At 41.0% G+C, this 27,640-nt stretch overlaps 1 protein-coding gene across 5 annotated transcripts in view; it reads left to right on the top strand.

Moving 5' to 3' along the window:
* JAKMIP2 (janus kinase and microtubule interacting protein 2) overlaps window positions 1-27,640 on the top strand; it is a 36,854-nt gene that overhangs the window by 397 nt on the left and 8,817 nt on the right. For all 5 annotated transcript variants that reach the window (XR_003944976.2, XM_030229169.2, XM_050979614.1 and 2 more), the window contains exons 2-20: window positions 7,681-7,944; window positions 8,536-9,033; window positions 10,228-10,437; window positions 11,357-11,455; window positions 12,132-12,278; window positions 14,041-14,181; window positions 15,136-15,192; window positions 17,055-17,174; window positions 18,665-18,793; window positions 19,791-19,874; window positions 20,161-20,223; window positions 20,392-20,490; window positions 21,025-21,123; window positions 21,461-21,514; window positions 22,241-22,306; window positions 23,139-23,207; window positions 24,211-24,288; window positions 24,897-25,100; window positions 26,975-27,040. Coding sequence is in view for 4 of the 5 variants with exons in the window: in XM_030229169.2 (XP_030085029.2) it covers window positions 7,816-7,944; window positions 8,536-9,033; window positions 10,228-10,437; window positions 11,357-11,455; window positions 12,132-12,278; window positions 14,041-14,181; window positions 15,136-15,192; window positions 17,055-17,174; window positions 18,665-18,793; window positions 19,791-19,874; window positions 20,161-20,223; window positions 20,392-20,490; window positions 21,025-21,123; window positions 21,461-21,514; window positions 22,241-22,306; window positions 23,139-23,207; window positions 24,211-24,288; window positions 24,897-25,100; window positions 26,975-27,040 (2,412 nt within the window). In the remaining variant the exon portion in view is untranslated. The remainder of the gene's footprint in view (window positions 1-7,680; window positions 7,945-8,535; window positions 9,034-10,227; window positions 10,438-11,356; window positions 11,456-12,131; window positions 12,279-14,040; window positions 14,182-15,135; window positions 15,193-17,054; window positions 17,175-18,664; window positions 18,794-19,790; window positions 19,875-20,160; window positions 20,224-20,391; window positions 20,491-21,024; window positions 21,124-21,460; window positions 21,515-22,240; window positions 22,307-23,138; window positions 23,208-24,210; window positions 24,289-24,896; window positions 25,101-26,974; window positions 27,041-27,640) is intronic.

Raw genomic sequence — 27,640 nt, 5'->3', positions numbered from 1 at the left:
ACGGCTGGTGCAGGGAAGGGAAGGGATGCACCGGGGCTGGGGGCGTTCGGCGGAGCCCGGCTGGGCCTCGGCGCCGCGGGGGAGCTCGAGCGGAGCGAGGCCAGCGCGGCCCTGCAGGCACTCCCTGCGCTCGTTTCCACTCGCGGTGCCTCTGTGCCCGCTCCCACGGCGGTACTGGCCAGCAGAATGTTCTTAATTGCACCTGTACGTGTCCTGGGCTGTCAGGGCTGGCGTGTCTATGTGTGAGAAGGCATTCTGTCTTGCAAACACAGACCCCGCAGAGTGCATCTCTTTGTACATGCAACGCATGCCTTTTTCACAGCCACTGATGGAGGAAACCTGCCTCTTGGACTGGTGTGCAATTTATCCTTAAATTACTGGACTGCCATTCCTCAGTTTCATTTTGGCCACTTACGACAGATCTAGATCCTACATTTGAGTTACCTTATGACACTGAATACTCATTTGAAGCCTGTTTCTGGTTTTTGCTGAGAATGCAAATATTTAAAAGATGCTGCTCATACCTGACAGGTTGGGAACATAGAAACATATTTTAAAAATTTATTTTGACCTCTTTTAAGGAAAAAAAAAACAGAGGCGCATTTTTAAAAAAACATTTGCATTCTGATGCTGTCCTGTGCCTCACCTGTAAAGTGACGTGTTGGACTTCCATTCTTAACATCTCTGGTTTGCTGGGTCAGATTCTGCCATGGTGCAGGTATCATGCTTGATCTAAGCATCAAGGTAGCCTATCAGGAGAATATTTTATTTCTTTTCAGGCAGTAATGTGAGGTTTATTGTTTCTGCTCGGACTCAGGTTTTGATTCTATTGATCTGGCCTACTTCTCTGCATAGGAATTTCAAACCCAGGGCTGCTGTGCTGTAAATGGTACTCAGCCTGTCTCAGACAGAACACTTGCTGTTTTCTCGGAATGGGTATGATTTTGGAGAAATCTGGTAGTGGTGAGACAGTCATTGTTGAAGAGGGCACAAGAAGACATTCTGTGCTGTTCTTGTGAGCTAGCAAAGGCCTCCTGAAGATAAGGGAAGCCCCATATCTCTCCTGAGGAAGACACCAAGGTTGTCACCATAGTGACATAAAGGAGAGAAAGTTAAGAGATTCGGATTCTGGCTGGCTTGCAGAGTGATGTGGCTCCCTGATCACCTACTGGGAACTTTGTTTCTCTCTTATAACCAATGGGCAGTGAATGTGTATGTTGGATAAAAGTAAATATCTTGAAAAACTATAAAAGCAATGTTGCTGTAATAAATCTCCCTCTTGCACCCTTCCGATGGAGTTGTGGTACTTTGTGCTGTGTCGTGCTCTATAACGACATGCAAGCACTCTATCAGTAGTTCTGTGTCAATCAAAAGATGCCATGGGCACCTTGATGCGAGGACATCAAACTATTGAGAGTGGATCCAGAGCAGGCATGGGGAAAGATCTTGAGGACAAGCTGTAGGAGGAGCAGCTGATGACATTTGCTTTGTTCAGCTTGGAGAAGGCTGAGGGGTGACCTCATCACAGTCTACAGCTTCCTCAAGGGGGTCAGCAGATGGGGAGGTGCTGATCTCCTCTCTCTGGTGACCAGAGGTAGGACGCAAGGAAATGCAATGAATGTGCACCAGGGGAGGTTCAGACTGCACAGTAGGAAAATCTGCTTCATTGGGAGGGTGGCTGGGTACTGGAACAGATTTTCCAGGGAAGTAGTCAGGGCACTAAACCTGTCAGAGTTTAAAGACTATCTGAATGATGCTCTTAATCATGTGGTTCAGTATTAAGTGGTCCTGTGAGAAGCAGGGAGTTGGACCAGTGGTTCTTATGGGTACCTTCCAACTTGAGATACTCTGATTCTACTCAAGCTCTGAGATTGGAGCCAGTTCCACCCTTGCTTCCACAAGAAGCAAAATCCCAAGGAAAAGCCTCAGGGAGGAAAGGCTGGAAAGTTTTTGCTGGGATTTCCATAGGAGTTACCCAGTGGAGGTGGCTGCCAGGAGCTGTTGAGAGATTGCCCCTTTGACTTTGTTTCCCAGAACTGTGGCAATCTGGTGGTCTGCTGGGATTCCCTGCCTTGTCAGCAGAACTCCTAGCAGAAAGGAGTAGACTGTCAGTGACATACTGCAACCTCTCCGACTTTCTGCTCTGTTTTGGTAGTGCCTAAGGTAGAGAAATATGGCTCTCACCTTGGAGATGATTTTGAGCCACGTATTTCCAGTGTCCTCTCCAAGCCTAAGTTCAAGCTCTGTGATACTGCTAATGCATTGACTCAGCCTCCTTTCTGAGAACCTTGCCACTGTCACCTTTCAGTGGCTTTTGGTAATCCATCTGCTTTCAGAGGCCATTTCCAGCTAAATAATCTTCTGTGTAGGAACTTTAGTATCCTGCACATTAAGAATTGAACATAAGGTGGGGCTTATGTATGTATGGTTATGTATGGTTGTGTATGGTTGTATTTTAAGGAGGTGATTCGCTATTTTAATTTGTAAATAAATATATGCTGGGTTCTGGTAGACTTTTTACTTTCAAGACTTCAGTGTAGCTGGAAAGATGCTGCATAAGTTCTCTGTCATTACAAAGCATATGTGACCTCAGGGTATTCAAATCAGGAAAAAGCTGTGAAATGTAACTATAGAATGATGCCCAGAATAATTTTCAATTTTGATCTCTATTAGTTAGTTTAATAGTTGATATTGTGGTTTAGAAAGTTACAAAAATAGTCCTCCAACTGTAACAAAGGTGTGGGGATGGATTCCACTGCTGTAAGGCCGGTATAACTCAAATGTAGCTTGAGCAGTTGAAATCCAAGTAGTTTGTTAATTCTAACCTCTGGGGTTTTCCCCTCTTCTTTTTAACCAAACTGTGTGAGCCTGAAGATACTTTCACTACTCAGTCATGGTAATTTTTAATAGTGGTAAATATTTTGCTTTCTGTTGGTTTTGTGAAGTTGTGAGGCAGCAAAACAGCCCTTGTCAGATGCCTGAATTTTGAGTCACTTTCCAGTGATGTTGTATCTTCTACATCCATCAGATTTCTCTTTAATCTTTGTGCATGGCAGTGCAATATTTGTACTACAAGACTGCAAACCAAATGCTTTTGTTTTAAAAACCAATTTTTAAAATATTTATGTTACTATTATTTACTTGAATTTATAATTACGTGTTTGCATTATGTGTTTTGAAATCAATAGCCTCCAAGCAGGTAACATCTTCAAAGTTCCTCTGTAAATCTATATCCCTTCAAGGTTGGGTCTTCATCAGATTATAGCAAATTTATCTTCCCATCTTCAGAGATGGATTCTCTGCTACCTTCTCTTTATAGGTCTGTGCAAAGCATCTGTACAGTTCTCTGTTAACAGCTCTCAAAATCCAGAATCCATGAGGGTAGAAAAATGTAATTTTGGTAGTACTTCTAGTTTTTGTATCTTTAAAGTCTGTTTGAATTTCTCCTTTAAAATATAAGGACTAGAAATCTTTGCTCCAGGAGGTAGGGCTCTAAATAGAAAATTCAACAGCATGCTAGAAGAACCATGAGAAGGCTCTGTGGTGCGGCCACACTGTACGCTGCCAGGTCAAATGAGTGTAAACACAGCTTCTTTGGAAATGACACAACAGTGTGGATCATAGTCTGCAGTTTGGACTCTGAAACATCCAATGAACTTGAAAGGAAAAATAAAACATGCAGTATTTTCAGAAAAACGGGCTTTCAGTTCTTCTCACTAGAAGTGGTGAAACTGTATGGTTTGCTTGCCATGCATTTGGATCACTGCTTGGTTGCTGAGAAACCATCACTCATCCTGTAAACTTTAGGATCTGGGTTTTCTCTAGATCATATTTGGACATGGTATTTTCCTGTGTTGAGCAGTGTGCATCAGCCATGGTCACAAGAGCAGCAAAGTGAACTGATGTATGTGACCATCCACACAGCGGCATTTCACAAGAGGCACACAAGTGCAGCACACACTTTAGTACACAGCTGTGCAGTGAAACCTTCTTAGTTAACAGTTTAACAAATAAGGAATGTAAATTAAGATTAGATAGACTACAATTCCTTTCCTAACTTTGGATGAAATGTACTCTAATAAATAATAAAGCATGATGTGCTTGAGAAAATTGTTAGGATAAAAGAGCTAGTCTGGTATGGCAGATCTTTTATGTTAAAAATGATAATGCAAAGTATAACAGAATCTCAGATTATTTTATAAAAAATATGAATTATTTGAAATAATTGAAAGCAGCTGATGCTAAAATGCATGTTGGCTCCCATTTTCATTTTATACGTTCCTTCTGTCTCCATCCAGGAGGTAATATCTTCACCCCATACTCCATTTCTCAAGCTATTAGTTTATTTTTTGAAATTGAATATTACAATACTCCTTAAAGTGCTTAAGAGAAAGACCTGTTAAACCTTACATTGCATGGACTTCAAACAAAGGGCCTAAATAACATGGAAATTAAAACTGAAAAAAAAAAAACCAGTTGTTGAAAAAACAGAAAACAGTTCATTGTAGAGATCTGTGTTGTTAAAAGTGAATGTGGGAGGCCAAAGTACAGATTTTTTTTAAAATCTACTTTAAAACCAATGTCTGCCTTTATTGGCTGTATCAAGAGCTGAGCTAAAAATGGCAAAAGACTTCCAAAGTTAACCTTATTCCTTAAGTAGAGAAATTCCTTAAATATCTGACAGTTTTTAGTAGTGAATATAAGATACCTTCCTCTGGTATCTGTAAGACAAGAGGTGATCATTCATATAGCCTTAGAAGGAAAATGAAGGGTTTTCAGGAGAAGGATCTGGGGCATGAACTTTCCCTCTCAGTTTTCTTGTTTATATGCATTTCAATTAAATAAAATTGGGTTTTGTTGGGTTGTTAAAATCAAACCCAGGAGAGCGTGATACAATTAACTCCATGAATTACAGTGTTTCTCTTCTAGGTGGTGCATGTTGTCTGTTGGTTGAATGTGATCCACTTGCATAAAATAATGCTCAAAGTACAAAACCACTAAAATGTTTTGTTAGGCCCCTGTCTTGCAGTGAGCTGAGCAGGTTGTTAGAGTTTGTCCTTGTTCTGACAATCCTGCCATTCTTATGTAGAGCCTCCAGTCAGTATGCATTTGCATCTTATGCTGAAAAGTACTGATTCTGAAAAACTTTTGGGATAGGGCAGGATTTTCTTTATCACTGTTAGTGTTCTCCGTATGCATTGTGTTATGCCAACTTCTAGGAAAATAACTGTGTGAGAAAGAGACAGATGGTATTTTAGCCACAAAATACTAGAATATTGTTTTAACAAATCTGCTTAGCTTTGCTGTGGGTAACAATAATGCTTCTGTACCCTTTTTACTGTTTCCATGGAGTCACCAGCTTGGATAGGGCTTTTTTGGTTCATGTTTTAGAGCAAGGGCCAATGGTAATTTTAGCATGAGCAGCCTAGCAGCACAAGATTCATCCCGTATTCCTTGTGTAGAGCCTCATATCCAATGGATATTGTGAGCTTCGTTCATTTTAATATTCCTGAAAATTATTATGGTATTGATTAGAAATCTAACTACAATACAGTGATTTTTGTGCAGTCAAAATCAGAGGGTGGTTAGGGTTTGTCCTGAAGAGCTGTTTGTCAAGTCTGAGCTGAGTTTTTGGGTTGATGTTGACATGCTGAATTACGATATAATACTAAAATAATGTAACTCATGCTTTTAATCACAGTTTTCATTAATTATGTATTTTGTTATGTGTCATAACACACAGAGAATGGTATGCAATAATTAGGGGTTGAATTTTATTCTGAAAAAATGCAAAACAAAGATGGAACCTGGTAAATAAAATCCAAAGCAAAGACTTAATTTAGAATTCATTCAAATCCCACTAGGCAAATGAGACAGATTTTGGAGGCACAGAGAGTTGTGTATGCCTGGTGTTCCTGTTGTAGCTAACAGAGTTGGTGCAGTAATTGGAATTAGCTCAGGTGGAAATACTATTTCCTTAAAGTATGACCTAAGACTGGATCAATCAACAAGCACGAATCCAGTCTGGCTACTGGAATTTCCAGCAGGTAAGCACTCTAACTGCTCCTAAGTTCCAAGGGATTTTCACTGTTTTGTGGGAATAGAAAATTCTCTCAGAATTGTTGCAGATTGTTGGCAGAGATGGTGAAGCTCAGAAAGGTCATGAGAATTTGCCAAGGATGAAAAAGCTTCTCATAATACTCTCATCATGTTTGCCACATTCTGAAGTTCTGGTTCTAGAGCGAGGATTGGGATCTAGAGCCAGGGTGCTTGGATCAGCAGTTGTGATTTGGAGCATCCCCTCATGTTAAAGTTACCTAACCTGAATTACAGCTCTCTTTTTCTGATGGAGAGTTGGGTCAGTGGATTTTCAAATTAGCATGTTAATTGTTTTCTTGGCAAGAGCTGAAATGCCAGCTCTGGGCTCAGAGAAAAACAAGTTTAGATCAGAGTTTTTGCTTGTTGACATAGGTAAATTCTCTTCACAGTGGAGCCACTCTTTGAGCAGAACCAAGTGTCTAAGAGCAAGGTGTTGGGAGGAGCACATGTATGAGTTAGGGTTTCGATCTGCTCTTGCCCTCAGAAAGCAGAAAATTATAACAGATGTATGCAAGTTTTTGTTGAGTTAAACAGTCTTTCATATTTGGAGGTCTCTTCTGTTTTACATGGGAGATTATAATTCTTTTTATGTTTTGTACCTAAAGCAAATACAATATAAAAAAGTAATGTGCAACCTGACAATAATGGAGGCCTGGAATCTAGCACTGGAGCACTAATCATTATTGCTGGAAAGTTTCACCACTACCACTACTACACTGTGCTCTGTCCCATTCTTTGCAGTCTTAAAGTTTCAGCTCTTTGCCTGTCTCCAAACTGATATACCAGACCTCCAAACATTATTTCAGCTAGCAGCCACAAATGGGAATAATAATGCTATAAAATTAAAATGAATACAGGGATAATGATGATGTTTGTCCAGAATTTTATTTTTTAACATCTGGTTAATAACCAGATGTTAAAACCCCAATTGCGAGACTAAAGTGTGATATTGTCATTTCTTGCCTCATTTGTAAATTAGGATCTTAATCCTCCAAAAGGCATAGGCACTCATTTCTCACTCCATGGGGACAATTTCTAGTCTAAACAGGCCCTTGCATGTTACTCCTTTTCTGCTTCCACAGAGACCTGGAGTGCTGATTGAGGACTTCACTTGTCTTTTCCTCTTGTGACAGATGGTAGCAGTGTTGTGGAGAGTCTTTGAGTTTGGCACAGGATCTTGAAGAGGATCAGGGCTTAGGAAGGGGAAGAGAATGGTATTTTTGGTAGATCCTTGAGATTAAAGCATCTAGTTTGTGATTAACTCAGACTGCAAGGATTGGAGTAAATAACCTGTCCCTTCTAGTCTCGTACTCTCAGTAGCACTAATCTTTATGGTAAATGAACACCTGTCTTCAATGCATGGCACCCCTTTCTAAGAACAGAAAAGGGCAAGCATGGAATTCCCAAAAGTGTGGCAGGCTGGTGTTCAGAAGCATGATTGTGCTGGGATCTGCCTTGTAGGTTTTCAGGCAAAGATTGCAGTGTTTTGGAGATGGGAGCGCTCTGTTGTGTTCTGTAAGCATGTGAGCTGTCCAGATTCAGTGTCCACTGACAGATAATAGCATGTCTTATTTCTTACAGGGCTTCCAAAGCAGCTGAGTCCAGGACCTTAAGAAATGTCACACAGTAGTTGCTGACCTAACTGACACTGGAAGGAACAGAAGAAGATGGCAATCCATATTTGAAATAAACACGTGGACTCTCTGATAAAAAACCATGTCAAAAAAAGGACGGAGCAAGGGCGAAAAGCCTGAGGCGCTGATTGTTGCCCTACAGGCTGCCAATGAGGACCTCAGGACTAAGCTAACAGACATTCAAATTGAGCTGCATCAGGAGAAATCTAAGGTGAGTGACAGTTCAGTTTTAAATAAAAGTGTCTGCTGAAGAAGACAAACAGGTGGAAAAAATAGTAGCACAGAATTCAACAGAGGCCACACAACTCTTCGCTAAAAAAATGGTCTGATTTTTTCCCAAATTACAGCATTTACTATGGATGTCCTATGGCTTCCCTGGAAAAGACTCCATTTTACTGAGCTATAAGTTGGAGTAACCTCTGTCCCTCAAATGGAGCAGTATGGGAAAGTTGTAGGAATTTTGCTTTTTCTGAGCCCTCCAATTTTCTGATGAATTTGACTGCTGGATTAAAAAGCTTTTAGACAAATGCACACATATATACGGAGTCTTATTTCTGAAGGAAATATTAAAAACATTGTGTGAGGCAGGACACCTGGAGAAGAGAGGGTTTTTTGTTTGAGTAAAAACAATATAATCTACATGAATACCTCAGGAGCGGGCCTATATTTTGTTTTAGGAATATGGAGGATTGTCTAGAGTCTCAGTGGGGTTTTTTCTCAATTTGACGTGGATGTGTCTGGGTGGGTTTGTTTTGATAATGTTACGTTGGCAGCAGATGACTTTCATTTTATCTCAATGTAGGTTGCTAAGCTCGAAAGAGAAAAGACTCAAGAAACGAAACGTATCCGCGAAGTGGAGCAACGCAAGCACACCGTGCAGATCACAGAGCTGAAAGCCAAACTCCATGAGGAGAAAATGAAGGAGCTGCAGGCTGTGAGGGAGAACCTCATCAAACAGCATGAGCAGGAGATGACGAGAATGGTGAAAGTCCGAGACAGTGAAATCCAGCGCCTGAAGTCGGCGCTGTGCGCACTGCGGGATGGGAGCAGTGATAAAGTACGGACAGCGCTGACTATTGAGGCTCGTGAAGAGGCCAGGAAACAGTTTGACTCTGAGCGCCTTAAGCTTCTGCAGGAAATTACTGAACTCAAGTCTGCCAAAAAGCAGGTAGATGAGGCCCTTAACAATATGATCCAGGCTGACAAGATCAAGGCAGGCGATCTTCGGAGTGAGCATCAGTCCCACCAAGAGGCCATTTCCAAGATCAAATGGGAGAGTGAAAGGGATATTCGACGCCTGGTCAGTAATCAAAACAGTTCATGTGTTCTCTTGGGCTGCACAGAGTTTGCCTTTTTTGTCTCTTAGCTTTTTCTGTGTTACAGATCTCTTGCAATGCAACTCGCTTTGAAAAAGTATTACAGATTTCACTTTCATTTGTCAGGAATAAATAGATCACACTGAGTCAGTTATAACACTGTTATGGCAGTCAACAGCCTAAATTAGGAGAGTGATTGGTCTAATCCATAAGGATCTGGCTCTCTGATTTGTTAATACATGCAAGGTGCAGAGGGTTAGATAAAGAGCATTTGCATCTGCACTTGCAGTTTTTCGGTTTCTCCAGCCTATGTTATGGTATCCTAAACACAATAAACCATGGCAGGAGAGGAGATATCTTTTGGGTTGGCCTTGGTGTAGCCTTCACTAATTTCTGTGGAAAATGAACAAAACGCTCACACCAGCAAAGGTGCATTGTTTCCCTGTGTTGTGTTTTGGAAACTTCCCAATTTGTGCTGCCACTTAGGCTTTCCAAACCATACTGACACTTGCTCACTCCCTGTTCCCTGCAGTGGGGTGGAGAGGAGAATTGGAGGCACAAAAGTTAAAGATGAGATAATGAATTGAAGTAAGACCATTTGACTGGAAACAGCAATGAGATATGTACATGAGAGAGGAGAGTGACTTGGGTGCAAAATGCTCACCGTGGAGCCTGTGACCTGACCACAGCCATGCTACCCTCATCCAGAAGGGAGCCCTTCCCCCATCCCCAGAAAATGACGTGAGATGATATAGAATAACCTCTGGTTATTGCAAAAATTGACCTTGTCCTGGCCAGAACCAGGACACACTGTCATGTGGAGAGCTGGACGTGCTTGTAATGGTAGAAAGTTGAGCTTGAAAATTGGAATTCAAGAATTTACAATTTAAGTAAAATAAAAAGGAATTTAAACTGTCAAGAATGATTACCTCCCCCCCCCCTCCAATTCACAGTCTGCATCCTAGAGGTGTATTCTTGTGTTGCCAAAATGCTCAATGAATGTGCTGCTGTGCTAAATTATGGGTATGGCTTAGACTGTGTTGTTTTACAGGCCTGGTGCAGTATGGTAGAGCATATTTGAGGGGGGATCACTACTCTTAAATAAACCATACAATACAAATTGGAGAAATGCTGTTGCCTTCACACAGTAATATTGTTCTGGTGTTTCTTTCATTCAGATGGATGAGATCAAGGCTAAAGACAGGATCATATTTTCATTGGAGAAAGAACTGGAGACACAGACAGGCTATGTGCAGAAGCTGCAGCTGCAAAAGGAAGCTCTGGATGAACAGCTCTTTTTGGTGAAGGAGGCAGAGTGTAACATGAGCAGTCCCAAGAGAGAAATCCCAGGAAGGGCTGGAGATGGTTCGGAGCACTGCAGCAGCCCTGTATGCAGGTTTTACTGGTCCTGCAAAACAGTAGTGTGGATGTCTGTTTCTTTCTGACATACCTTCTCAGGCCCTAGAAAACATTCCAAGTCTTTCACTACAGACAAGTTAATGTCCATAGAGTCTTCAGAGGGCATGCTAATTGGACAAAACTTTGTACTGCTGGTTTTCATCAGTTGTTCTAGTCACAAATATAACACATCCTAAATAATCAGAGCCCCTTTGAAAGAATCATTGATGAACCTAACTACCTAGATAACATGCATCCTCAAAACCAGATAGAATTACAAGGATGAGCAGGGAGGGGCAAGGAAAACGCTGGGCATGGAGAATCTGTGAGACCCTTAGGAGATCCTCCTCTTTGTCTGTTTCCCCCAGACAGCCCTTGGGTGTCATTCACAAAGCACACAAGTCACCCATTGTGTGACTAAACAGAAGATGTTTACACAACCAATGCATATTTAAAAGCATAATTTCATATCTACAAATGAGAAATAAGAAAGTAAATGTAATTGATACAGAAAGGTTTGTCCTGGCTTTTTCACCTGAGATAGTGGCTCAGCAAATAGAAGCAATCTATAGGAAAAGAGAAGAAAAATTAGAATCTTTTAGCTTTTTTATCTCTGTCATAAAAATTTATCATCTGTTTGGCACCATCTCTTTTTTTTTTTTTAATGGCTTAAAATTTTCAGTTAAAGTATCCCCAAACCAGATACTTCCTCCAAAAAAAAAAAAAAAAAAAAAATATATATATATATATATATATATATATATTGCCAACATATTCAGTACTGTGAAAGTCCCTTAAGATAATTTGTTGATGATGACAGTTTAGGTTGACTATTTTTTAAGGATTCTTTTCCCAAGCATGTATTTTGAAGAGAAACAGTAACTGTGTGACATTGTTGCCCATGCACAGGACTTGCGCAGAAACCAGAAGAGGATAGCAGAGCTGAATGCCACCATTCGGAAGCTGGAAGACCGGAACACGTTGCTCGTTGATGAACGGAACGAGCTGGTATGTGAGCTTTTGCACTGGCAGACAGAGGAGGTTGAGAGCCATGGGAAAAGGCAAAGAGGATAAAGCTGGTGATGAACATGCCTTGTCCATCACTCAGGAGGCTGAGGAGGACTATTTATCCTAGAATAAAACAGTAATTTCATTGAAATTACGTGAGTTCAAAATTACAGCAGAGGTCGAGGCAGCAAGGCTTGTAGGATTCTGTGTGAATGTTTCTGTTCCCTCCTTTTGAGCACACAACATGTGCTTGGTGGCTTACCTTGTGCACGGTGAGACTTACCTTGTAAATGAAATAATGTCTGTTAGGTCTGTAGTCCAGTATTTGACCAGGATGAAAATAGTGAAGTACTGAGTCTAGGAAGAATTGACAACTTTGAATTGATCCCTTTATGTGATTGTCCACTCTGTGGTGATACCTGTGTGTTGAATTAGAACCCTGGCTATTTAACCTGTTTATATTCCTACTTCTCTGCTTAAGGATGAGGGTGATAAATTGAACTCTTGATGGGTTTTTTTATTCCTGAGCTAGAAATCTTAATGCACTCCTTTCATATCAGTTTAGCCAGCTTCAATGTTCTTTATGTCATAATTGTAAAATAGCTGTCAAGATTGCAAATTACAAGTATATTAATGTTTCTCTCATGACAATTATTAATTGCTGTTATCAATCCAGTTGAAGCGTGTCCGAGAAGCTGAGAAACAATGTAAACCTCTTCTGGAAAAGAACAAGTGCCTCACGAAGAGAAATGATGAACTTATGCAGTCTTTGCAGCGCATGGAAGATAAACTCAAAGCAGTCACTAAAGAAAATATAGAAATGGTTGGTACTGAAGAGAAAAATGAGTATTACTGGAGGATCTATGTTTTGGTGGTCACATCTGCATATTCCATGATGTATATGAATAGAGAATATGCATTGTATATAATGTGTAATACTATTGCTAAGATACAGCCACATTTTGGTCTGTATTATTATAGACTTACACACCATAACATTGTGTATTATGCATACATGGGCAATATATTTACATGAATGCATAATCACAGTCTTTAATTATATTTTCAAAGTTAGAATATTGAGTGTCAATCAAAAAAAAACCAAAAGAGGAAAATGTTATATCATTGAGGCATGTCCTCCTGTGCTATTTTTTTATCTGGAGCTCAAAAAGGAAGAGTGTTAAGAAGAGCACTGTTAAGAGTGATGTTTTCAGCCAGAATGATGTTCTTGCAACGTGTAAACGTTTCTTTTAGAGCTGATGATGACAAAGTAAACTTCGGGTATGGCACTAAGAACATAGAATCTTTCAGTAAAACATGCGTGGTTGGTGGATATGGGAAAGGGAGAATGGTGGTGTTTAAATTTGGTTAGGGCTCTACATTTCCCATGTCGGCCATATGAAGTGGGGTCAAAACTGTTGTGTATATCCTTGATTATCAGTCTGCTTCCAGGCCCTATGTTCCTACACAAGCACTGACGTGGCTTTGGCACTAATGAAAAAGGAGGTGGATGTTCTGGGTTGCCAGATGTAAGTTGGCAGACTGAGATGACTTCCCTTGCTAAAGGTGTTCATGGACCTTGCCCTGACCTGTAGTAGCCACTGTCCTGAGCAGGCTAAGTGTTCTGCAATGGGAGCAGCTTTCCTGCTGATTAGGCAGAGGTGATCAGATTCACTTTCCTGTCCCACAGAAAACAGACTTTAGTGTTACACAGTTAATCCACTTAAGGACTCTGCAATTTACCCATTCCTAGAAGACAGATAAACTTATTGCAGGTGTCATGGGTCAGAAATATTCTTCCACAGCTGTGGCAGTGCAGATCACAGTCCCTTGGAGTCTCCCACAGCAAAGAGAAAGGACTTGGGAATCTGCATCCATTAGGCATCAGTGGGCAGTACCACTGGTGCATATCTGCTGACACAGTGTACATGTGCTCACTTAGCTCCCTGATACCTGCTCTTCGCACTATGGACGCGCAAATCACGAAAGCTGTCAGTGGCTAGAGCAATTCTCACAGGTTGTAGCCATCTCCTTTCCCACATGTGCTCAGGAGCAGGCAGGATATTGACCTGTGGTTAAAATAAATCTGTTATCACAGTTTTTGGCTTTCCTCCTGGTGTGACTGGATGCATGTCTTTAACATGAGTAAAGCAGGTCCATTGCCTCACTGTGTATTCAATGTGCCTCACATTGAATATCAGTAAGGACATGAGGTTGTGAGAGTAGATACTATCTGCCTACCCACTGGACAGGTTCAACTCTGTTTGCCACACGTGGTGGCATCTTGATGTGTGGCCAAGGAAGTGCTATGGTATGTGACCTTTAAGAACTGTAGAGGCTGTATTGCCACATGGTAACTAAATAGCTAAAGCTTTGTTGTTCTGGTTGAAGAACTCAGCCATGCTGTGGTATTTTATTGTTAAGAAGCACTGATGGACATGAATAAAAAAAAGGTGTAGCTGAGGCATTTTTAAAGGTCTGTATAGCTGAAATGAACAAAAGGTGATGTTTAGTTTTTAACTGAAAGGTGGCCTTCTAATTGCTGGATCTTATTTTATCTCTTTTTTGTTTTCTTCTTACCACAGAGAGAAAAAATAACATCACATCCTCCTCTAAAGAAATTAAGATCTCTCAATGACCTGGATCAGGCTAATGAGGAACAAGAAACTGAATTTTTAAAGCTTCAGGTCATAGAACAGCAGAACATAATTGATGAGTTAACAAGGGTATGTCCAGAGCACAAGGAAATTAGGAATGATTGCTGTGTACAGTTTACCACTGACAGTATTTCTCCTTATAACTGGAGGTCTGAGCATTAATACCTTACCTGCTTTTAACATCTGCAGATGTTTAGCTGTAGGTATGCATGTGTGCAGTTTACTGAATTTGTAGTGGAGCATCAGCCCCTGCAACTCAAACCATAACACTGTGAATTGAGCTCCAGAAAGGAATGCAGACTAAGAGCTGTGGAGCTTGGGAAGGTACCTGCATGTTCTCAAGGCAGGGCTGTGCCGAGGTGTTTTACCATTATAACTAAGTCATGCTTAAAAAGTTCCCTTAACAAGAGGCCGGCCCACAGTGCCATATTGTGTGCTGGAAAAGCTTGTACCGCTAGACAGTGGGTTTCCAGTTATTCTGTCATTTAATGCTGACAGTTCCTTTGTCAGTGAACTTTGCAGTATGATAATGAGGAGAAGGATTCCAAAGCAGGCTGTTGTCTCTTCAAAGTTATCATTGCTAGGAATGGTGAGATCGACACTCCCATCATTTAATGGCTTTGAGACAGGGGCAGCATCTCCTCATCAGGAAAGGCAGACAGCCCCTTATACGGTGCCCAAACCCATGCACCAGGCCTCCCAATGATTTTAGAGGGCAATCCATCAGCTCCTGTTGTTTGACAGCTGCTCATGTTGTTTGACAGCTGCTCATGTTGTTTGACAGCTGCTCATGTTGTTTGACAGCTGCTCAAGGCAAATGCACAAAGGCTTTTTTCAGGTGGTTTTCAGGTAACACACATACAGATTTGGATATGAATCCTCCCTTCTACCTGGAATCAGATTCCTGTTTGAACATATGGAGAAAGTCACTGGAACTTCCATTATTTATTTCCTCCATATATTTGGCCATCTGTCAGCTTTAAAGAAGAGAAGAGAGAGTAACTTTTTAATCTTACTTTCTAGGATAGGGAGAAACTCATTCGTCGGAGAAAGCATAAAAGGAGCTCAAAACCAATCAAGGTGAGATGAAAAATTGTTTCTTATTTACAGTGTTCAAGTAGCCTGTGTAGGAAAACACACTAGCAATCTGATTAAACAGAGCTTTGTGGATTATAACAATCTGCTTTAGTGATCAGGTTTATAAATTCCTTAGTTACTTTGGGAAAGCTTTTTAAATCCACTTTGAAATTCTGTTAAGGGTGTGCAGCTATTTTATTTTCAGCAAAATGGGGCTCCTGCCCCATCTGTCGTCCTTCCCATGCCCACCCCCCCCAGTAGTAATAATGGTCCTTCCATTTGGTTTCTATAAGTATTGGTCTCAGGGTCTGTTATGCTGAGAGGTATTACCATTATGAGAATTTTTTTTCTGCAATCTATTTTTCACAGCACATGTGGACTAAAGCCAAATCCTTGTGCATCTCTGTTCTTCAGGTGGAAATTTCTGCCTGAGATACTGTGTCATTCTCTCCTGCTCAGTTCCACATGCCTTTGACTAACCTTTGTATCACCCTGAATTGGGTTAAGTCCAAAGCTGGTATAATTTACAACAATTTTCGAGCTGAGTAGTCAGGAGTGGTTTGCATAGCTCCTTTATCAGCTAGATGTGAAGCATGACTTTGCAGCATTCATGTCCCACCTCCAAAAAGTGGAAATATGGGTTACTTGGTTGCACTCAGTCCTCCAAGGACATCCCTTAGTGCGTCAGCCATGTTCTGTGAAAGTCACACAGCACTGTCTACGCACTGGGAATTTCAGACCAGTAAATCCTAGCTGTGTCATCATATGTTTCTCTGTGGGTTGTGAAGTGATGTATAGCAGACACAGCAAGGACCGAATAGTATTTTCATCAGTAAATTTGATTTCTAAACCAGAGATTATAACATTGGAGAATATGGCAATTGTTTTCACTTGACAACACAATGAGCAAAAATTATAATATATGCAAAAGCTAATTGACATCTTTGGTACATGTTTTTTGTGTGATTCAAACTCCAGGTTTAGAAGGTTTTAGCCTGTCAGCAAGGTGAAAGATGTTGCTAAGAAGTGCATCTTAATTGCTCATTGATCAGTTTGTCTTCAGAATTTTCCATAAGCTGAGTACTTAAGTGCTCAAATTGGTACCCTGAAACCAAGCCTGCAGGCTCAAGCATCTGTGTCTTCACAGGACACATCTCACAGTTTTCATCTGATTTAATTCAGCTACAAAATTGGCAATAGGGAGGTGTCAGACGTACAGCCAAACTGTGGAGCATGAGCAATTGTTTATAATGGGTGCCAGTTACTGTAGTCCTGGAAAGATGCAATAAAAGTTCCTTCACGTTAGTTTTGTATTAGCATAGCTTCCACTTATATAATCCAACAGCAATATCAGCAAGAGAAGCACCTGGACTTTAAAAGTATCAGCTGTGTCTGTGAGAGAAGAAGGAGGGACACCTATCCTACACATGTTTCTAGCTCCTTGTGGTGTAACCTTTGCACACTACACTTTTCATGTTGATAGATGTCTTCTGAAGAAGACAATTCTCCTGCCTTCCTCCAAGGGCAGAGACTTTTCCTTTGGCATGTTGCTGCTCACATTAGGTTTTCCACTTAGACTGAGAAAAACTAGACCCTCAGAAAAATTAGACCCTCAGAATTAGACCAAATTAGACCCTCCCATTAGACCCTCAGAAAAATTATTCAGCAGACTTATTCTCCATTGGCACAAGACCTGATCTTCAATGGGTTTCCTTTGAGTTTGTGTAAAGATGGTAATTGCAGGGGTAGCCCACTGTCCACTTTTCACACCTCATCTTTGAACTAGCAACTGCCCCCTCTGCTGCTCTCTAGAACACATGCTATGAGTTTACATTAAGGTTCAGATCATGCTTTTCCTTCTATAGAGACATGTGGTGGATACAGTTTTTGGGTATGATGATGATTCTATGGACTCTGAAACATCCTCTGTGGCCTCATATAGAACAGACAGGACACCAGCAACCCCAGATGATGATCTGGATGAGGTAAGATCTGACACTTTCCACAGACAATTTACAGGTTTTCAACAGAGGACTTTGAAAACAAGCGGTCAGGCTCTCAAGAACACTTAAGTTTTTACAGTGCATGCTGAGTGACAAATACCTTTTAAGTTTGTCTTTAATTTTGTTTACTCATATACTAAAATGCTGAGAGTTTCTTCCACAATATAGTATGTGGAGTCTATAGGTATGACTGCCCTGCAATTTGAGGTGTATTTTTTTCCTCTCCTCTTTCAAGGAAACCTATCACATTTCTTGTAGTTAAAGACATATCAGCGAGTCATAGTGAATGGGATGACATCATATTGGTGACCTGTCACTAGTGGGGTTTTGCAGGGCTCCATCTTAAGCCCTGTGCTCTCCAATTTCATCATAAATTACTTGGGCTTAAATTACATGGGACTGGAAGGGATACTGAGCAAGTTCTGAGATGATACAAAATAGGGAGGAGCTCTTGACTCCATCGAAGGCAGGGAGGCCCTGCAGAGACCTTGATGAATCAAGAGGGCTGGGCCATCACCAACCAGATGAAGCTCAGCAAGGGAAAGTGCCAGATTCTGCACCTGGGATGGGGCAACCCTGGATCTGCAGATGGACTGGGGAATGAGATGCTGGAAAGCAGTGCCTGGAAAGGGACCCAGGGGTTGACAGAAAGTTGAATATGAGTCAGCGGTGCCCTGGCAGCTAGGGGGGCCACCCATCTCCTGGGGGACATCAGGCCCAGCACTGCCAGCCAGTCAAGGGAGGGGATTGTCCTGTTGTTCTGCTCTGCTCTGTGGTGGTCTCACCTTTAATATTGTCTGCAGTTTTGGGTGCCACAATATAAAAAAAACATTAAATTGCTAGAGAGTGTTCAAAGGAGAGTAACAAAGGTGGTGAAGGGCTTTGGGGGGAAGCTGTATGAGGAGCAACTGAGGTCACTTGCTCTATTCAGCCTGGAGAAGAGACTAAGGGGAGACCTCATTGCAGTCTACAACTTCCTCGTGAGGGGAGGAGGAGGGACAGACACTGATGTCTTCTATGTGGTGACCAATGACAGGGCCTGAGGGAATGGCCTGAAGTTGTGTCAGAGGAGGTTTAAGTTGGATATTAGAAAAAGGTCCTTCATCCAAAGTGTGGCTGGGCATTGGCATGGTCTCCCCAGGGAAGTGGTCACAGCACCAAGCTTGACAAGAGTTCAAGAAGTGTTTAGACAACACTCTCAGTGACTCTTGGGGATGATGCTTTGCAAGGCCAGGGGTTGGACTCAATGATCCTTGTAGGTCTCTTCAAACTCAGCTGATACTGTGTTATAAATGCTGTATAATCTCCTCATTTTTTTAATTTTGGATCACAGCAAGCTCACTGTGATCCAAAACACTATTCAAATCAAGATCTGTAAAGCAGCTACTGGGCTTAACAAATCTCTTTTGCATTCTTTGCTTTGACAGTGCTTTGCTCTCCATGGCTTAGACATGTCCCTTCTTATTCTTCAGGGTTTAGCAGCAGAAGAGTCAGAGCTGCGGTTTCGACAGCTGACAAAGGAGTACCAGGCCCTGCAGAGAGCATATGCACTGCTGCAGGAACAGACAGGAGGGGTCATAGATGCTGAAAGAGAAGCCAGGGTCAGTATTTGTTTGAGAGTAACAGTATTTCCTTGCTGTCAGAACAAGAAACCCCTCAAAGAGATATACAATGGAATGGTGCTACATATAGCATCCATAACACTGAGAAATGTCTGTTCACTCATTTACTGAGTACATTTTGAAAGAGAGTGACCATTAAGAATGCACAGAGTCACTCAGTTTACAGAAAGCTGTCCTCCACCTGAACCTGAAAACACTGCAGACAGGCAGGCATTCCAAAGCAGACAACTCTGCAGCCTGACACGGAATCACAAGGGTTTTCTCATCATTTGTCTAGGTGTGATGGGGGTTGGGTTTTAAAGGCAAATGAAGGCCTGTGGGTTTTCACAAAGGCACACACTGCACCAACTTTAGGAACATCTGAATGTTTCTAATAGATAAATGCAAATTACATTTAAATTTTAATACGATGCAGGCTGCAGTAAACCTTCCAAGGCTAAAAATGTTGTCCCTCTAATAAAATTATAGAATCATTCAGGCTGGAAGGAACCTCAGGCAGTCTGCAGCCCAGATTCTTGCTCAAAGCAGTTAGCTGAGAGATCATATCAGTTTTTTTAGTATTTAGCTGAGTCAGTTCTTGAAGAACCCCCTGGCAGTTAAATTTGCCTCTTCCCACTACCTGTTGTCACTCTGATCTGCTAAGCACTTTTTTTGTAATTTATGGATTGCCCCTTATGAGGGTCTTGGAGCAGAGCACCCAAAATACCCGAGCTTGTGTTTTGCTGCTCCGATGCAATCCATGGTGGAACAGGCTTGGGTGGGGAGTTGGGGCTGATCCACTGCTCTGTTCTCTTGTGTCATCTGTGTGCCAGTCTAAGGGGTGGCACAAATCATCACCAAGTCAGAATCTTTCTAATGGGCACTCACTCAGTGGAACTGACAGCATGAACCTAGTCTCTGCTGGTTCTGGTTTCCTTTTAATACCAGTCACATTGCTGGTTTTGTTACTCTTTAATGTGGTGCTTGACTTCAACAGGCTCAGGAGCAACTTCAAGCTGAAGTCCAGAGGTATAAAGCCAAAATAGAAGATCTGGAAAAAACTTTGGCTCAGAAAGGGCAGGTAAGAAATTCTTGTGTGTTTTTTCCCCTATTTTGTATCTTACCCAGTCTGCTTACAAAATACCAAGCACAATTTCAGTATAAACTTCCAAGAGGTGTAATGTCGCCAGTCAGTAAATAGGCAGATCTGGCAAGTTCAGAAGCCTTGCCACACCTTGGTAAACTTAAAATGTTTTTGTTCTGTAAAAGACAGCTTGTTCCTGAATATTGTGAGTCCAGTTTTCAATAAATGTGCACAGCCTTAGGGAATTTGATTATTCTGTAACTACTACTGCTCCATCCAACAGGACTCACACTGGGTAGAAGACAAGCAGCTTTTTATTAAGAGGAACCAAGAGCTTTTAGACAAGGTATGTTCCAAAGGTTTGCATGTTCATTCTGAAGTGTTATCTGGATCCTGTGAGACATCTTAAGGGTTTAGGTTTTGCTCAGCCTATGCTACCTCAACTACTACTCACCAAATAGTACATGGTTCTTGTAACATTCACACAGGTAATGATTTTACATATTTTTGTTAGATAGAGAAAATGGAAGCAGAAAACAACCGTCTGCAACAGGAGCTGCAGGATGCGCGAGACCAGAATGAGCTGCTGGAGTTCCGCAACCTTGAGCTGGAGGTGATGGGTGCACTTCTTACAGTAGAGCTGGTAGAAAATTACATGATTGCACTTGCCCTGGACACCAGCTTTAATCAAGGATTTACGCAAGTGTTGTAGCAATAAAACAGAGTAACAAATCAGGCCTAGCATTTTTAATTGTGAAGTATGTCAGCTCTAATATCCTGGAAATAGTAAGCACCATACCCAGCTGGTTCACTTTAGCCTGAGCCAGGTGCTCAGTGTGCACAGGTAAGCTTAACTGATTAACATGAGTGTGCCTCTTAGCTGCCACACCTGTGGGCATGATTTTTCTAATACTAGGTGACAGCCTTTCCACAGCCAGTTTGCAAATTGACATAATTTATGAAATAATCTCTTGCTAAACAGTTACCTTGGATTTAAGATCCTATCCCACTTGGCTGACTTTTTCAGACAAGGTCTACACGATTCTTTCCTTGGCTTTGCAAGCCAAGCATGATATAAACAGCAGCTATTGCAGTGCACTTCCTTCATTCTAATAGATTCTCTAGCATATTTTCAATTAATTTGCAGGAAAGAGAGAGACGGTCCCCACCATTTAATCTCCAGATTCACCCATTCTCAGATGGTGTGAGTGCTCTACAGATCTACTGCATGAAGGAAGGGGTTAAGGTAGGTCCGTTGTATAAAGCAGTGCTTCTCCCTAAGGAGAAGTGGGAGGAGTGGTGGATGCTGCCCATATAATCCATTACAAATAATTCCAGTAGACTTTAGGTATTTAAACTCGGTCTAATGTAAGAAAGAGTGTGGTGCCAGACACAGTTCAGTTATACTCAAAATTCTCTCCATAATGATAAAATCTGGTTCAAAGGCAACTGAAATCAATGTGTGATGCATTTCCATAGGATAAAACAAAATGTCTGACTTCCACGTTGTTCATAGGATAGATGAATATTGCAGCCATGATAAAAGGTGGATGCCATGCCTTTACCATACTCTCTCTTTGCAGGATGTCAGCATCCCAGACCTTATAAAGCAGTTAGACATCCTAGGTGATAATGGGGTAAGTTGAAATAGGAGATATTTTGTCTTTACAAGCTGCATTTTGTATAGTGCAGTAAGTGTTATGTATAGTTATGACTGTTTTCAAAGACACTTGTTAAATTATGCATCTGTTCTGTACGGTTTAGCAGACTGGGAAGAATGTTCAAAGACCACCAATATTTGGGGCTGGGCCTGACTGCACCCTGTTCACTCAGGAAAACACAGGAAGGAGTTTGGCAGTCTGAGTTAACCACTCTTCATCAGGACTAGGATTCTTTCTTACCGTTTCATAAATAGGCAAGAATTATCAAATTCCCTGTGGCTTTCTAAGAGGGCATAGCTGTCCAAGTAAAAGAGATGCTGTATCTCTGGCCAACATTAGATACATCTTTAAAAAGTTTATAAGAAATAAAAACAATGTAGATCAGCACTATTTCTACAAAAGCTTTAACGGAAATTCAGCTTTGTAAAACTAGCATGAAGACAAACAAATGAGTCTAATTTTAGTTAACATTTCTCTTAAGGTGTAATGGAATGAATGATACAATTAATCTATACTATGTAGAAAGGCGAAACTCGTGGTCTTCTTAATAAGTGAACAGACACTGAATATTTCAATGGAAACCAAATACTCAGTACTACAGGTATCCTCTCAAAACTGTGGACCTGGTTTGTAGGCTGGATTGTCTTTGTTCATGAAGGAAACTGCTGCCAATTTTCCTCTTTCCTGTCTTTCTCTTCACAGAATTTAAGGAATGAAGAACAAGTGGCCATAATTCAGGCTTCCACGGTATTGTCCTTGGCAGAAAAGGTAAACTGCATGGTTGCTTTTCTCACATGTTATCTAAAGCCTCATCTAACACATTTTCTGCCCTGTTGTTGTCATCAATATCATTAAACTTTCTACTGTTGGGAGTATTCCCCAAATAAAATAAACTGTGCCAGCACAGTCCCAGACACCTTGCTGAAGCAGCAAAAATAACAAACTGAGCTGGCCCAAGCTGTGCAGTAGAAAGAACTACAAATACAAAAATAATATGAAACAAAACTTGCAATTGAAAGCCGAATGAGAAAGCATCAGAAATTTAAGCTGTAATTAGATAAAGTTTGGGATTTACCGTCCTGAGATTTCTATAGCTTCCAAAAGCATCTGTATGCCAAGATTTCACTGAAAGTATGTGTTTACATTTCTTGTTTCAAAAATTAGGAAGAAAGTGGGGGGTGGCTAAAATTGCTTTTTAAGGCTCAAATGCAGCATACAGATTTCAACATGACAGCTTCCAAGGACTCTGCACAACAATGCCTCCGCTTCAAAAAAAACTGCCATAAAGCCAACTAAACTATTTTTGAGATGCTATAGCCCCATTGTGGGCCCTTATGCATGGGATGGAATGGGCTCCTTGTCCGTCCAACGGTGTGTGCTTTTCTATCTTCTGGTGACCCAGCAGTGATAATCCTCTTGCTTGCTTCCCTGCCAAGTGCTACCTGCAGACATCATGGCCTCTGTCACAAACAGCCTCAAGACAAGCTCAGCAGCAATAGCTGCTAAAAACAGACTAACAAGATGCTGTACATAGCCCATTTGCCACTGCTTGTGTGCTAGAAAACACAGCAGGTTACAGGTCTCATTGTCTTCTCTCCAGTGGATCCAGCAGATTGAGGGAGCTGAAGCTGCTCTGCATCAGAAGATGATGGAACTGGAAAGTGATATGGTAAGAAAACTTTCCTTATTACATGTTTTAGGGACACTGATCGTGTCACACTTACTTGATGTGCCAAAAAATAACTAGGAAAGTGTATTGACAAATGAACTATCAGCTTTTGTCTGATTATTGGTGAATCCATAAAATTGTTCCTGGTCCAGCTCACATGCAGAATAACAGTAACAGAAATAGTAAAAGTTTAAAAAGTTCCTCTCTCTTTCCACGAGGATGAGTGTTTATTAACAAGTACAGAGGGTTCAAAGATTTCTCAATAATTTTGAGAGATGCATGCATTGTTTGTCTCGTAAGATTCACAGCCTAAACATCAGCTGTTGTATTGCATTTTATTCAGGACCAGCATGTTAGAAATTGTTGAACTGAATCATAACACTGTTGGCTTTCATTACACACTAAGTAAAGTTAGTACCATACCCTGTTCCTATTCTTGTCAATGGCAGTAACCTTCAAGATGAACAAACATGACTACAAGAATTAGACAGCTGTAGTGGCTTGTGTTTTGTTCCTGTGATATGTCTGTACTTAAGTCTGTTCAGCTTAAGGTGGACAGATAAGATAGAGCACAGCAGCTGTCCCCAAGGAATGTGAATGTATAGTTAGTTCCTGTTTAGTTCAGTCCACTTTTACACCTCTTCAAAAATAAGAGAAGGCACAAAAAGAGTAATTCCTTATGCCAGAGGAAGTATCTTTAGAAAAATCACACAGAACACCCTAAATTTCTCTACTGAAATGCCAAGCAGTACCACTGAAGCCAACAGAGAGGACGGATTTAGTTCCATGTACATCAGACGTATTCACCTACAAGAGCAATCTACAGCTATTTGCCCTTCCTTCTTTTCTAGCTGAGTCAGGTATTAATAACTCTGCTGAGTATCAGTCGAAAACCAGTCTCCTTGTCCTGCTGAATTAGATATCTGTAAATGATTTGATAAAACTTCCTAAAGTATTTGGAGTAACTAATTTGTTTTTCTGTCCAAATGATCCTTCATTGTAGGAGCAATTTTGCAAAATAAAAGGTTATTTGGAGGAAGAATTAGACTACAGAAAGCAAGCTCTTGACCAAGCGTACATGGTATGTACAAAGGAAATTCTGCAGCACATACTGGCCAACTCTGCAATAGCATACAGACTTTCCTTGAATCAGGAGGAGAGATTTTTGCTTTTTTGTTAGTATTGGGTTTCTTAAAATTTGTTCTTTCCTCATTCTTCGATGTACTAGCATACAATCTGCACAGCTTCAACACAATAGCTCACCTTTTGATGTCATAAAAAGGCACATCTCCTGAAGTCTGAAACTCTTGTCAGTTTAAGGCGGATATTGCTCATTAATATCGGCTTGTCCAGCTGGAGTTTTTTAGCATAACAGGTGGAAATTTTAGAATTGGTGAAATAATTTACACTTCAGATAGGAACATTTCGTCCAACTCCAACTCCATAAAAAAGAGTAGAAGTGAAGGATTTCAGTGAAAGTTAATATTAAAGTACTTTAAAAATAAAAGTTCCTATCCTTTTTTCAGAATATAGAACCATTTTCTGAGTTCAGTTTTTCACATTTTTGCACACTTGAGCACAGGGACTGCCTCACATGCAGGGGTCTGAATCTGCCACCAATTCCCCAGTTTCCAATGTGGTTTAAACCATGTTTCATCTCTAATTGACTTTTGGTATTGCATCAACCAGAGGATCCAGGAGCTTGAAGCCACCTTGTACAATGCTTTGCAGCAAGAAACAGTGATAAAGTTTGGGGAGCTACTCACTGAAAAACAGCAGGAAGAGCTGAGGACAGCAGTAGAAAAGCTAAGACGTCAGATGCTGAGGAAAAGCAGAGAATATGATTGCCAGATTCTTCAGGAGAGGATGGAGCTGCTCCAGCAGGCTCATCAGGTAAGAAGTGGAAACAACACACATGTGGTATCTACTCAGCCTTTCTGTGTAAGAACACAATCTGAACTCAAAGCTAGACAAGCTGCAGGCCATGAGGGAGCCTGGCATCCAGCTTTTTGAACTATCTCATACTTTGTTTTTGTGCCTGCAAGCACACATGATACTAGCTTGTGCAAGATTGTTTTGGCGTATTTTGAGTTTTAAAATTCTAGCCTAAAGTTTTCATCCAGAATTCTGTCTGCATAGTTCTAGCTTTGTAATAAAAATGGTCATCCCTAGTTACTGGACTGGGCACAAAAGAAACGGAGTAAATGCTGCTGGCTTGTATGGCACAGGAGAGCTGTCTGTTTTACCAGATAGTACTTGTCCCTCCCAAGTGGGCATTTGTACTTTTCACTGCTGAGATAAGGTACTGCATTTTACCTTAAAAGATTGATGTTTGCTGCTCTGCAAGCTGTGAGGTCACAGAGCAAAATGGCAAACTGTCACAGCACATTGAATAACATGAAAGCTGCACCTGAAACAGATCTGACTCAGACGTTTATGGGAGTAAAAGAAGAAGCACATCCCCAGTGGTCAGGATGATTTGGTTCACAGGAAGACTCAGTTCTCACAGTCTTGCCTAATCCTGAGTTGGGCACTTGAGACTTTACCTTTTGTTGCCAGGCCTTGGCCACATAAGAACCTTCTTGATTTTAAACATGCCAGCTGCCCCAAGGGATACTGCCCTGAGGGACACTGCCACAGCAGTTTTGGCTTCTCAGAACGACTCTGAGCCAGCCTCAGTTGGAAGCGGCTGAGAGGCAAAGGAAGGAGTATCCAAGCAATAGGATAGGAGGCTGTGGGCAGAAACTGTTGTACAAGATGTTCCACCTGAATATTAAAAAGAATTTCTTCATTGTGCGAGTAACCAATCACTGAGCAGATTACCTAGGGAGGATGTATCGTTTCCCTCCCTGGAGATATTCTAGGGCCATCTGGATGCAATCCTGTGCCATGTGCTCTAGGATGACACTGCTTGAGCAGGGAGGTGGGACCAGGTGAACTACCGTGGTCCCTTCCAAAGTGACTCATTCTGTGATTTTGTGGTTCCACAGAATTTGAATGCTGCCATAAGCTAGTTATCTCATCTCCACACATTGAGGAAGACAGGTCACCTGTTCCCAGGTGCTCAGGCCTTCAGGTGTTTCCTGCTTTGCCTCTTTGTATTTCTGTATTTCTAGACAGCTGTCCTATGACCTGACTAAATTTAAAAAAAGATACTGAGATTCAAGGCCTCATTTCTTGTGCTTAGAAGTTCTGTTCTGGGGAATCTCTTCTCCCAAGCAGGCAAAAGTCATGCTACATAATTTTTTTAAAGTACCTAGCTTTGCTAAAAATACACACCTTGTCTATAAGTTACATGTAAGTCACTCACCACAGAATCAATACGTTCATAGTATTTTATACATTTATCATTTTGGCTCTAATAATAACACTTTAATCCTCTTTTGACACATCAAACTGCAAAAAATATTAATGAATCATGATAGAATTCTAAAGATCATAAGCACGATCTTACACTTTTGATCTGTTTAACAGAGAATTAATAAATAAATAATGTGAAAACAGATCAATCATTGATACTAATTTCTAGCATTTAAGGATCCAGTTACATATATGCAAGATCATATTTTGAGCAGTTGCACACATAGTACTAAGCTGTGGTTTGGCGGGATGAGTGGATGGAGTCACAGTATGACACAAGATTGTCCCTGCCACAGAAACGGATTTGTTGATTTCTAGGCTTTTGGCCTTTGGAACATTAAGCTACTTGTTCAGTGGGATAGATTTACTGAGAATTTAGTGTATATGCTTTCTTTTCTGATTTTCAGAGGATCCGAGATTTAGAAGATAAAACTGACATCCAAAAGAGACAAATTAAGGATCTGGAGGAAAAGGTTGGTTCTGTTATCCTTTGAAGCATACTGACTAACTTTGTTTTGAAAGTAGTCATCCAGTTCTCTTGAACTATATGACCTTTTCGTTCTGCTCAGTCAGCTGCACCTGTAGGTGGTGGTCCACTGTCCTTTATTTTCAGTTTGTGTCAGTAGATACAGACTTTAATCTTAAAATACTACATTACATTATTAAACATGTAATGGTGGGTGTTTGATATGGGTGTGTGTGTAGCTACCTATAAACATACATGTGTACATATATATAAGTTTATACTTATGTATTTATATATCCAGGCTATTTCTAGCATGGATTGCAGCCACTGTCTTTTAACATGCTTAAAAATACTATGCATGCTATTTTTGTTATCCAGCTTTATGACTTGTCAACCCATGGGCTATCATGATGTGACAGTTGCACCTCAGGCTTTCAATATGGTGCCAGTGGTAATCCATCACCAAAATTATTTGGATCTGTTTTCTAAGCCTGGGAGGTGGTGTGGTACTTACAGAAGTAATGAGGGAAATAACAGTGTTTTCTGAATTAATAAATATTCTAACTGTTCTACAGAGTGCACAAATAATTCTGATGCTTACAATGCC

Source organism: Serinus canaria, chromosome 13 (assembly GCF_022539315.1).
Source record: "Serinus canaria isolate serCan28SL12 chromosome 13, serCan2020, whole genome shotgun sequence".
Lineage (NCBI taxonomy): Eukaryota > Metazoa > Chordata > Aves > Passeriformes > Fringillidae > Serinus > Serinus canaria.
The sequence above is the reverse complement of the archived record's forward strand: the minus strand, read 5'-3'. Positions and strand labels throughout refer to the sequence as shown.